The sequence below is a fragment of the Haemorhous mexicanus genome, chromosome 2 (genome assembly GCF_027477595.1).
Source record: "Haemorhous mexicanus isolate bHaeMex1 chromosome 2, bHaeMex1.pri, whole genome shotgun sequence".
NCBI lineage: Eukaryota > Metazoa > Chordata > Aves > Passeriformes > Fringillidae > Haemorhous > Haemorhous mexicanus.
The window spans coordinates 96,197,747-96,209,820 of record NC_082342.1 but is presented as its reverse complement, the minus strand read 5'-3'; the positions used below and the strand labels follow the sequence as shown (position 1 = coordinate 96,209,820).

The following is a 12,074-nucleotide window of genomic DNA, read 5'->3' as shown; positions in this document are numbered from 1 at the left end:
TTATGGCAGTGTGACAGTTTTAGCTGTGTGAAATTACATTTCATTCACTAGGCATTTTTGAAGCCTCATCTGCACCCTGTCCCAGTTATCAGTATCCTCATGGTCTAGTGTGGACACTGTAAACTCCTGACACTTCCAAACTGCTGCTGCCATAGAGGCTGAACAAGAAAAGCCCTCGCATTATCATGAGCTCTCAGCAAATGTTCCTTCTCCAAAGACAGATTTTTCATGGACTCCATCTCCACAATGCTTTTCTGCCTGTCCTCACAGCCTTCCCCATCCCTGCTGGTGTCTCAGGCAGCAGGGCAATATAGTGTCCTTTCCCTGGAATCACAACATGCTGCAAAGCCAGGACTGAAGGCTCTGTGCAATTGGAAAAGGAGATTCCCACCTTTATAGCTGATCTTCTGACAGATGGCACAGCTCCTAACACCCAGGTACTACTGCTCATGGAAAAGCAGGTATAAATAATTGTCAGGGAAGAAACTTACTGGTTAGCTTCCAGACTCTTTTGTGTTCTGGTACCTTGGTAGCAAGGCAGTGAAAACTGCCCTTAGCATAGTTTAAATATCTTTGCAGAGAACTGCCTTTTCCTACCACCATCTGCTATATATACCATACCCTTTAGATACTGCTGGGAGATGGTTCATGTTCTGGATGACCTGCCTGGATGCCTCCAGGCCTTTGCCACAGACCAGTGGCTCAGACATTTGCCCAGTCACCCTAATAAAACTTTATTACTTCACTTAGGCTGTCCTTTCCATATAGATTGTGAAAATAAAAAGCTTTTAAGATTAGAGGACCCAATTCTGCACTGAGCTGTGTTCAAGGGGCATTTATATACTTTACACACCCTCTGAAGCCCACTGGCCACTTGAAGTCAGAAAAATTTGCTGCTTAGTTTGAGGGATCTGCTTTCCTCACAGTACAGTAGAGTTGATAGGGAGGTGTCCATGGATGTCAAAGGGATGAATTGTAGGGCAGGACATTAAGCAGACATCTACTGGGTTGCTGTATCAAGAGTTTTCAGTATCTATTACAATGGCTTCAGTGATAACAAAAATAATTTTAAAAATAACACTTTCAAATGTGACCTGAAAAATATATATAGGAAATCAAGATGTTACAGAACTGTGTGATAAGAGATATTGTCTGTTTTATCAACTCAGAGTTTCACAGAAGATGGGAAGATACAGCAAAACATAATAACTGCTGACATGGCATACCAGTTATTTATGAAAACTTGATAATATCCATGTTGCTCTTGGAAAGGGAAAGACATGTGAATATTAGCACAAATAAATATACTATATTGTATTCTTCTGAAAGTGGCCAGGATCTTTTTCTAAAAGTTCCTTGCATTATTTGCACAACAAATCCACTAGGGAAAAAAAAGAAAATATGTTTGAAGATGACTTTTTTTTAAAAAATAGCTTTATTGCAGCTTTATTTTCCTTATCAACATACACAAAGTCTCGATTCTCAGATAGACAACCATGGTCTTGTAGATCCCCAGGAAAAAGGGCCAGAAATCTGTGAATCATCTGCTGCTGTTGCATTTATGCTGGAATCAAGTAGATGCAGTGTCCCAGGGAATCAGCCTGGGAATGGTGTCTTGATCAAAATCTGGGAAGGACCTGTAAGGGACCCTGGAGGCAAACCCCTAATGGCTACTTACCACCCAAATTCCCCACTTGTTTGAAGGAACTGTCATGTGAGTGAACAAAGTTAATCAGATGTAAACCATCATACATGATCTGTGAGGCAAAAGGAATGTCCCATTTATCATGGAATCTGCTTGCTGCCAACAGTCACCTCACCTCCAAGTACAATCTGTTTTTTCCTTTAGAAGTTTATGAAATCAGCCTGGGCTCCATTTGCACGTTTATGTTCACAGATGTTTCAGTGTATCCAGCCCACACAGCTTCACCTCTCACTCTACTTTTCCCCCACCCGTATTTTAGTGACTTTTTTCATTGACACAGAAAAAACACGTTAGGGAGACTGATTTCCTGCTCTCATTCTATTCCTCTTATGTATCTGCTTTCATACATCCATAGGCAAAGAATATCTCTTGTTTTGCTCCCCAGAGCTGCAGTTTGTTTGCTGAGGAGGAACAGAACAGCCAACTAACATGGGGCTCTCCTCAGTGGTGGCACATGGAGAGTCCCCAACTCCTCCTACAGCACGGCACTTTGCCACATTTTGAGCTGACCCTCCCACTCCCCTGTGCAGAGCTTTATTCCAGGGCAGCAGAATGTTCTCCACGGCAGCCAAGTAAGACTGAAGAACTTTGATTTTGTCCTGCTCCTTCAGGAACACCCTCTTCACCTCTGCACAAAATACATCTGGTGACTTGAGGGCTCCATCTCTGGGGGTGCACAGACAGAAAAGGGGTCTTATTACTGAGGATGCAAGCCTTGCAAACACCAGTCTAACCCTTGGTCATTTTAATCCAGTCTCAACATCTATTGATGCCTTAGATCTTCTCAGCTTAGAGAGGTTTCTCTTGGTTTCTTGTGTGTGCTGTCCTGTCCAGTTGAAAATACTGTTTTTGTGGTCTAACCAGACAAGGCACAGGGACTCTGCTGCTTAAATGACAGCTCTGTGGCCAAGTGAAGTGTCTATGACTGACACCCAAAGGAAACAAAAAAATTAGGGGCGGAAGAAACATAGAAGTGACAAGCGCTTCCTAGACTGAGTTTATTTCTACTATTAGCATAAAAATGTGATAATTTCACAGAATACTTTGGACAATGAGATCAAAAGGCAATAGAAGAAGACATGTAACATGTTCCACTTAGCCACTCTGAATATGAGGGCCCCAGAGCTGTAAAAAAAGGGATGGGGAAGGGCCAGGGAAGGAGAACACTATTAAAAATCTCCAAATAAAGTTTTCTGCTATGCTTTTCTCCTTTGTGAAACACTTTGGGCTGCAATGGCTCTACATCTTTCGTCATCTTCTTGTATGTCTAAACATCCATGGCAGCAAGCCATAGTCCATCTCCTGGCCAGTTAAATCTCCTTGGCAGCAAGTCATTTTCCACCAGCTACTTTTTAACTCTTTTTTTCTTTATTGGCAACAGAGCATTTTACAAAACAAAGTACATGTAAGACTCTGAACTGCTGCTGAAAGTGTCTTAGCCCTGACAGTAGAGAATGCATTTTAAAACCTGTCACCTTTTTAAATTTCAACCCTACATCTCCTCTTTATCTCCACAAGCAGTCCATGTCACCATATGCACCATTAATTCTGGTACTTTCAAATCAAGCAGAAGAAATAACTCGTCTGTAGCCCTTCCTTTGTGCTGCCATAATGAACCAAGCTAGGCATTGGGAAGACAAAGTGCTGACATTTTAACTTTTAATGGAAGAATTTCTTTCCCACAGAAGTATCAACAGGGAATGGAGGATATCCTCCCTTTAAAATGTAAAGGCCATGTTCCTCAGGTGGTTTTGAGCCAGCATGGCTACAGTCACAAGTGGGATGATGTAGAGGTGACTCTTACAGGGCTGAAGGTGCAGCTTAGCTAAAGCAGTGGCCACTGTAAGTCACTGTTCTAGCTGAACAACCTTGCATCTGACACTCAGAACCCACCGGCTGTTTGCATGTCCTGTACTGTCTCCAGCTAAATTCCAGTGATTCATCTCATTCACTGCTTTATTCTGTCAAATGACCAGGAATCTTCATCCCCCCAGCATCACACAAGGTCTTTCAGGAGGACCCAGCCTCCAAGTCAGGTTTTATGGTCTCTCTTCTGTTACACCTTCACATCTTTATTAATTCCTAAACACAAGCACAATTTTAAGAATTGGCAAGCTGCTTCTCTCATACGTGAAAGAAATGCTGCAGTTGTGATCTTTTCAGTGGATGTCAGTGCTGTGAAAATGCTGAAACACTGGACTGCAGTAAGAGCCTGCCATCTTATTCCCTCTAAATAGGTAGGTGATTCCTAAGGACCCTCTGAGAGGGAAAAAGAGACTGACTTGACATTACTGGGATACCTCTCCATGGCTGGTAGATTTTCTTCTAGAACAGGCTTCCAAGGCTGACCCACATGTTTCTGCTCACCCTCTTTCTCCTCTCTCTTCTTCCCAGCTGAGCCACTCTACCACATTCTACAGACTTTAAGAGACATTTTTGATTCAGAGGAAACTGCACTGCATGTCAGAATATGGCTCTAATTCCATATTTCATTGTCCAGAGTTTATGGAGAGTACGGTGAGTTCCTGAAGTTTAAGGAGTACATCAGTAAAACAATTAGGAGATCAGTTTGACAAATGTTGCGGTACATTACAGCTCTTGAGGGGTTGTCAGTGTGGAACTTGGCTCTCCTCATTTTCCATTAAACTTGTAAAACTGCCTGTCGAGGGAAAGGAGAACTTCGTAAGTGAGACTTAAAACTCAACCAAGCAAAGCTGCTCAGAATGTATGGTGCAAACAACCTTGCCTGGATGGGACAAGTGAGGGGCGAGGAGCCCTTTTCCCTCACTAAGACTGTGCTACACATTGTCCTTGACTTGGTGTCACTACAGCAGACATGGATGGATGGCACCTGACTAAATAAGGCACCAGCTGACATGAGAAAATGTACTGAGTGTCTTACTTAGTTCTGGGCTTCAAAAAACTTTATTTGAAGGGATAGTGTAATTCACTGTGCTATCAAAGGAATTTTTTGAAGATGCTTTGAGCTAGGAAAAATAATTAATCAAACTCTATGTTAACTCTTTAGAAGTGTAGTTGAAATTATGCCTGTTATAAAAATTTCATTACTGCATCTGCATTCCAGATTGATTTATTCTCTTTGTGATGGCATAGTTTTGAAATTTAAGAGGCATTTTCCAGAGGAGTTCCCTCATGCATTCCTAAAATTGATGATCTGTTCCTGTTTGGACTGGTATAAATACCTCTGTGTAGACATTTCTACCCATATACAAATTACTGTAACTATTCACAATACCAACCAAATTTTTTTGGTTTTTTCTTCAGTCATGCTTCTGATGTGCTATTGTTGATAGCAGAATAGCACATCAGAAGCATGACTGAAGAAAAAACCAAAAAAACACACCTTTATTAACCATGTTGCAGAGGTACATTTGCTTATATAAACTTAGGCTCTATCAGTATGACAATATTTCAAAACCAGATACTTCTCTGAAAACCTTTTCTTTACTTCAGTTTTCAGAGATTCGTTGTCTTGATGAGGCTATGAGCTACAGCACAAGAATGGTCTGCAGTACATTATCCACACTTTTCATATCTGGCTTTATTAACATTTAAATAACACTATGTCTTCTGGTATCATGTAGCAATTGTTTGCTTGTTGTTTTGTTGGGGTGTTTTTGTAAGGGCCATGTACCTGTCCTCAAGTATATTCTCCTATGACTTTAAATATATCTGACATTTAACTTGACTTTTATCTTGCTCTTTTCAGTTTGCCTCTTGTTCCCTTTGGGGTATCCCATGTCTTCACACAGCACACATGGAGCTCCCTGTCACAGCACGCTGTGAATGCTAAAAGTTTATAGAATTCAAAAACTGACTGCAAAAATTAGTAGGTGAAAAGTGCACTGAAGGCAATTAAAGAATTTAAGCCTGCTTTTGACAAACATATACCACGAATGAATGTGTCACTCGCTTATTCCTGGTGCCTCTGAACAATGCTGTAAATAGCTTTACCTTTTCAAGTTTCTTTTAAAGAAGTCAGACAGAGTCTTTTAAATCTTGTACTAATAAAACAAACCCTGGATACTGACTGGCACCAGGAAGCAGAATTTTTGAAGAGAATTGCCCAGAAATTGTTTTTTAATAGCCATATTTTAGTCAAATATTCAGTGGCCATTTATCTCAACCTCAGGGCTACTTCTCTTGCTCCTTTCACTTCCTGCATGATTCCCTTATACTGCTGAGCTGAACTAATGCAATGTACTTCTCAAGGGACTGTACCACTAACCAAGCCAATAAATACTATTTATATACTTCGAACCAAGGAAATTTACTTGCCTTACTGTCATGACCTTGTATGACTGGCAAGCCAGCTAATTAAACATCCTGAACTTTTCCTCAGCAACGACTGGCTTACCTTTCTGCTGGACATTCAAATAATGAGAGGAGAAGACAGTTCCCAGACTTTTTGAGGAGTACAGTAGTAGTCCAAGTACTGTGGTGAAGAGCTGGGTGCATTGGGGCCATTTAAGCTGCTTCACACTGGTAGTCTCTGTGACTGATTTCTGAGCCTGTACCAGACCCTTTACAGAGAAACAGTGTAAATTACAGTAGCACAGAGGAGATGAAATAAATAGCTGGAGAGTCATACCTCTCAATGGTCCTGGAAGACAGAAGGTGCAGATGTGCTGTCTGGTAATGTTCAGTATGGTCACTGATGGCCTTGGATATAAAGTACATTAAATTTTGCAGAGAACATAAAGTTGGGAGAAACTGCTGAGTATTTTAGAGGAACTATGCTGTTAGACAGACTTATAATTCAAAATTATAAGCTTTGGTTGTGGAGTGACCCACACTGGAGATATTCAAGAACTGTGTGGATGCAGTCCTGTGCAATGTGTTCTAGAATGATCCTGCTTGAGCAGGGAGGTCAGACCAGGAGATCCACTGTGGTCCCTTCCAACCTGTGATTGTGTGAATATTGCCCAGTCAGTTTGCATCATCCTTAAAGAAAGATGTGACCCACAAAGAGTGTGATGACACACTAGAGGGAAGCAAAGGGAATGTCTGTTAGCCCAGAAAACATGACCTGAAAAGAAAGCTCAAACAGATTGATCATGTTCAAAATAAAGAAAAAAATACTTCAGGAACACACAGGATCGAAATCTCACGAGTGACCAACCTCATTTCCAAAGAATGCACTACCACAGTGATGACCTGTAGGAAAAAAGGCAAAAATCCTTCAAACCTGCAGTGTGCCACAGTAAAGCAGGAGAGGAAATCAAGGACATGCTGGAGGCTTTCAGGCTTACTGCTGACAAGGCACTTTTTGGGTGAGAATGCAAACTATCTTGAAAAATATGCCACAAACACACAGAGCCTATACTTGATGGTGACCCATACTTGCAGCTGTCCTCTCCACATTAAGATTTTCCTCTAAAGGACCCCATTAAGGTGTAGACATCCAGACAGATTTGCTTCACTAAGGCAATGCTTTTGCCTGAGGAATCACCTTATCAAACATCTGGGTAGTCTGACATGATCTAGCTTTGATGAACCATCATGCTGAAACAATTTTCCACTTACCTCTAAGAATTTTCTCAGTCAAATTAACAGGACATGGAGTTGTTGTTCCTCTCCTTCCCTCTGCCTGTTTAGAAGACAGGTTTCCTGTTCTCCAGCAATCTCCAATAACAGTGCTTCAACTCCACTGCTTTATCAAAAGTGTTGCTCAGGACTTTACAAGACTGATACCAATTTTTTCAACATTTGGGTTGTCATTTTCTGGGACCTGTCACAAGAAACAGCCTAACTTATGCTAATATAATCTTTTACATTATCTTGATTGCTTTATACACTCTGTAAATACTCTCACCTTAATTTTTTCTTTTCATTGAAAACTGAGGCAATGTATTTATTCAATATTTGAACAGCCTTCATCTCATCTCTGACATTTATCCACCACATATTTTGCTTCTTTGAATCACTTCTACTTATGTAGTTGAAGAATTCTTTTCTATCTGTTATCCTTTTCTTTGCAACATCTGGTTCAGCTAGATTTTTATCAATTTTTTTTCTCTGACCCTGCAGTTTCCAACCCAGCAAACTGTACTTCTATTTCCTGTAGGTCCATTCATTTTCAGGTAGTTGCTTATCCGCTAGCTCCACAATTATTCTTGATCTATTCCAACCTCTTTTATGGGATGTAAGAGCTACACAGGACATTCCATTTTGGATTTAAAGTAAGTCCATGATTCTTCCACACTCAAATGCTAGGCCATGCAGCCTCCTCAATCATTTTTCATTGTTTCTTAATGTTTTCCCTCTGATATCCAAGACTGTAGGGTATTTTTGTAGATCTATTCTTGGTTCTCAAGAAATTTGCAGTAAGTAATGTTAGTCATTCATCAAAGTTAATTTTCTATGACCAAATGATTTTTTAAAAGGATTTATAATATCCTTATATTTTACTGAAAAGAATTATAGAACAGTTTCCCTTTAGGCTGTTGAGTCTGAACAGTGACTGCTGGTAAATAAAAGGTTTATTGTCCATCAGACCTGATAATAAATGCTGTGTATGGTCTTTGTTTTGCATCTGTCTAGGGAATTGAAGTCTTCCCCAACCTTGCTGTTATTTACTGTTGATGAAAACTTCTATTCATAGCCATCCCCAAACCCAAGAGTTTTTCCCAGATTTTGGGGCATTTGTATCACTCTTATCCACTACCACTTTCAAACAAATTTGTTATTTGTACCATCACCATCTCTGTTTTCTCAATCTATTACTTAATTTATTTATATTAAAAGCTAGTAATTTATAGTACAAATACCACCTCTACCCTGTTTTTCCTTTCTTCTACCTCTTCCTCTTAGAGGATGCAAAGAGAAAAAAGTGGATTTGTGTTTAGCCTTAGCTCCTGGCTTACTTATTTTTATACACTACAGGGCTAATACCTGAGAAAGCTGTCTCTTTTCATCTAACCATTTCCTGGGGAAATCTGCCAAAGACTGAAGAACTTAAATACATATATACATATACATTTAGAGGTTGGAGCAGAAGAAAAACAAGAATGTTGAGTAGAGTTGTGCTTTTTTTCAAGTGGGAGAACACAACATAAGCAAAGAGCTTGGCAGCCTATCAAAAACACTTTCCACAGAAAAAATTCATTTTGTTCTCTGCTGTAGGGAAGTCAGGCAAAAGGAACAGTGGACATCAAAACAGCACAGTGCCTTTGGCTATTTCTTCTCAGTTGTTGCTAGACTCTGTTGCAGACAGAAGTCATACAACCCTGCAGTAAGTAGCACTAGAAGCAACAGCTGGCAGTTCCTGGGTAAGATTCTGACAAGAGTCAGGATCTGCAGAAGGAATAAAAACTGAGACAGTGAGGTTGAGAAATTGATAGACACCATGTAAGAAAAAGAACAGCCCTGCAGCATCTCTTGGCTATTGACATTTCTTGTCTTACACCTTCCTTAACCTATGTCTCTGAGATGCCATCTTTAGTCATTTACTAAGTATTTCTGATTGCTGTTGCATTTTATTTCGGATTTTTATATATACATACATATTTTTAAGTGAAGAATAAAGCTGAAAGGAAAGTTTGGGACAATTCTGATGTCTACCAGGTGTCAGATTGGCCAAGAAGAAATCCAGAAGCGACGCCAAGGCTGAGACCCGGGTAGGACATATAATGAATGAAGCAGCTGACGGCGGCACAAGAAAAGACCTGGTCCGTGCTTCCCCCGAGGACCGGCACCGGGAGCTGCGGCGAGCGGGGCCGGGCGGGCTCGGGCGGCCGGGTCCCTCCGCGGCGGGGGCAGCGCCGCTCGCCCCGCCCCGGCCCCGCCGCGCCCCGCGGGGCGGACCCGCCGCGCCCCGGGCAGCGCCGGCCGCGGCGCGGAGCGGAGCGGGGCGAGGCGCCCCGGGAGAGGATGGTCCCGCCGCCCGCCCCCGCCGTGCCGGGCCCGCTGGCCGTGCTGGACCCCACAGGTGAGCCCGGCACCTGCCCCGCCGGGTGCGTGGGCCCCGGGATGCGGCGGGGCAGATCGGCAGCCGGCGGCGGGGCTGGACGGCCGGGCTGCACCGGGCTCGGCGCCGCTGCCCCGGCGCTTCAGCCGGCGGCACGGGACGGGACGGGACGGGACGGGACGGGACGGGACGGGACAGGACGGGAGGGCGCGGGCAGGGGCTGTGCCCCGCAGAGCGGCGGTGCAGGGGGGCTCAGCCCGGGATCACCGGCGCGGTGCGCGCTGCCGCTCATCCGCTCGCTCGCCGAGGTGTTTAAAAATACCGGCTCTTCTTCAGAGCTTTCAGCTGCGCGGGGCGAATCCCTCTGCTGGAGGTTTACCATTCGGAGGAATAGCTTGGTGCGGGACGCGGACAGGAAATTAATGCAGGAGCCATCGTGCTGGCCGATGGCTGCGCTGGAGCAGGCGGCGGTGCCCGCAGGTGCGGGGCGGGCTGGGGACAGGTGTTGGGTTCGTTCCTGTCCTCCTGGTTCTCCTAATTGTATGGCTTGTGTTTACAGCGTACGTCCTGAAATACAAACGCATAGGCAAAAGAAAGGTCAAGTATTTCCTTATTCCAGCGGAAATTGTTAAAGTTTAGAAAATACAGAACTTACTGCTGGCAATTACTCTGTGTAACATTTGAAAGGGTAAGCAGAGACTTTGCTATGCACTGAAGGATCTTAACAGCTGAGTGAAAAATGTACCAGATCTTAATTTTTGTCTTAAACTTGGAAGAAAAATTGTGTTGGTGTTGATACTGTGGCTGTGGAAGATGTGCTGTAACTTAAAAACATTTTCAGGTAGTCATGGGGAAAAGAAGAATCTGTATGCCAGCTTTAAACTAGTGATTAGCTGCTCCTTAAATTATTTATTGGTGAAACAATTGCTGCCAAAACAATGAGGTCACTGCACGGTATCACTTACTATAGCCATACTACATAGTGTATCAGGGCTTGTGGGATTGCTTTTTCATTTTGTTCAGTATGGATATTTTGTAGTAGAATTGTAAAATGTTTTCCATGGTCTTGAATATATAATGCACTTGTAGAAGCTTACTCAACAAATTAATAAAAAAGGTAAGAGATGGGCCTGATAAAAGCTGCTGTCTTGTGGCTTGAAATGAATGCTGTTGCATCTGGTTTAATTAGTTCAGCACTCTGGACAAGTCAAGCATTTAATCAGAAAAGGGAAAGTAATCACCAACAGCAGGTGTGAGCATCTCTTTTAAGCATCTCAATCCATCACGTTTAATTTTGGGAGGCAGTGTAGGATTAATTCAATTTCACTGGCATGAAACAGTTTTTAAAATACACAAAACTGTAGTTGAGAGAGAGATGGCACTGAAGTGAGTGTTGCAGCAATTAAAAATTTATAATCTAGCTCCAAAAATCTCCTAAAAATTTTCTCAATAGCAGCAAAACAGTGGATACATTTGGTACTAAGGTTTGTCTGTGGTGCATTTCCACTTAAATTATCTTTTTCTGTGTACTTAATACCACTCTCTGAAACATGTCACAGTTTTTAGTAGTATCCATTACATAATAAAAATGCACTATATTTTCCTGTTACAAAAGTTTCCTTCTTTTTCTCATGGTAAGATGCTAATAAACATCAGGCTGGGGCATTGAAAGAAATGTTTCCATTTTGATCACCATAACTAGATCAAAGAAGAAGGTATGGAATTTTGTAGTGCTAATATTCAGCAAATGTGGTTGTAATCCCAGCTAACTGCTACATCCTACAGTGACTTTTTTCCTCACCAAAAATTATGCCACACTTTTTAACTTTGTCTGAAGATAGATTTTAGAAGAAGTAGGGAAGTTAGCAAAGTATAGTTTCTTTGGTCTAAATGTAGATTTTTTTTTAGATTAGTTGCAGATTGTATGGAGGTTTTCCAAGGTGGAGAGATGCTGTTTCATTCTATTCTTTCCTTCCCTTGGCCCCTGGACACATTCTGTGCCCTGGACATGTTTCATCATTAGTTAATTCATTCCCCTCCTAAACTCACTCTTTGCTTTGTTCAAATCCAGACCCTCCTATTCATGATTAGACCCACCACCTTGCAATCTCACACATACCCTCCCCACAAAACCATTTATTTTTCCATAGTCTTCCTATAAATTTAATTTAATCCCCCCCCCCCAGTTGCAAACAGAGCATTGTAATACAATTTTGTTTTCTGGCAGAACAGGCAGAAGTTTTTTCTGAGTGCAGCAGAGTGTGGTCTTCAGCAGGCACTTTTTCTTTTTGCTCTCTGGAGGGTGATCCCAATTTCCCTCCTCACAGGCCTTTCTCTGTCCCAAGGAGGCAGTAGTCCAGTGACTCCCTCCCTTGTCCTGGTGGCATTTTGTCACCTTCCACTGTGGAAGCAGGGCTCAAGCAAATATTTTTCCAGATT

The 12,074-nt window shown here is 42.2% G+C and overlaps 1 protein-coding gene across 1 annotated transcript in view; it reads left to right on the top strand.

The window, feature by feature from the left end:
* The first annotated feature begins 9,534 nt into the window (after positions 1-9,534).
* TMEM255B (transmembrane protein 255B) overlaps positions 9,535-12,074 on the top strand; it is a 67,193-nt gene continuing 64,653 nt past the window's right edge. The window contains exon 1 of the mRNA XM_059839630.1: positions 9,535-9,656. Coding sequence (XP_059695613.1) covers positions 9,599-9,656 — 58 coding nt within the window. The 5' untranslated portion in view covers positions 9,535-9,598. The remainder of the gene's footprint in view (positions 9,657-12,074) is intronic.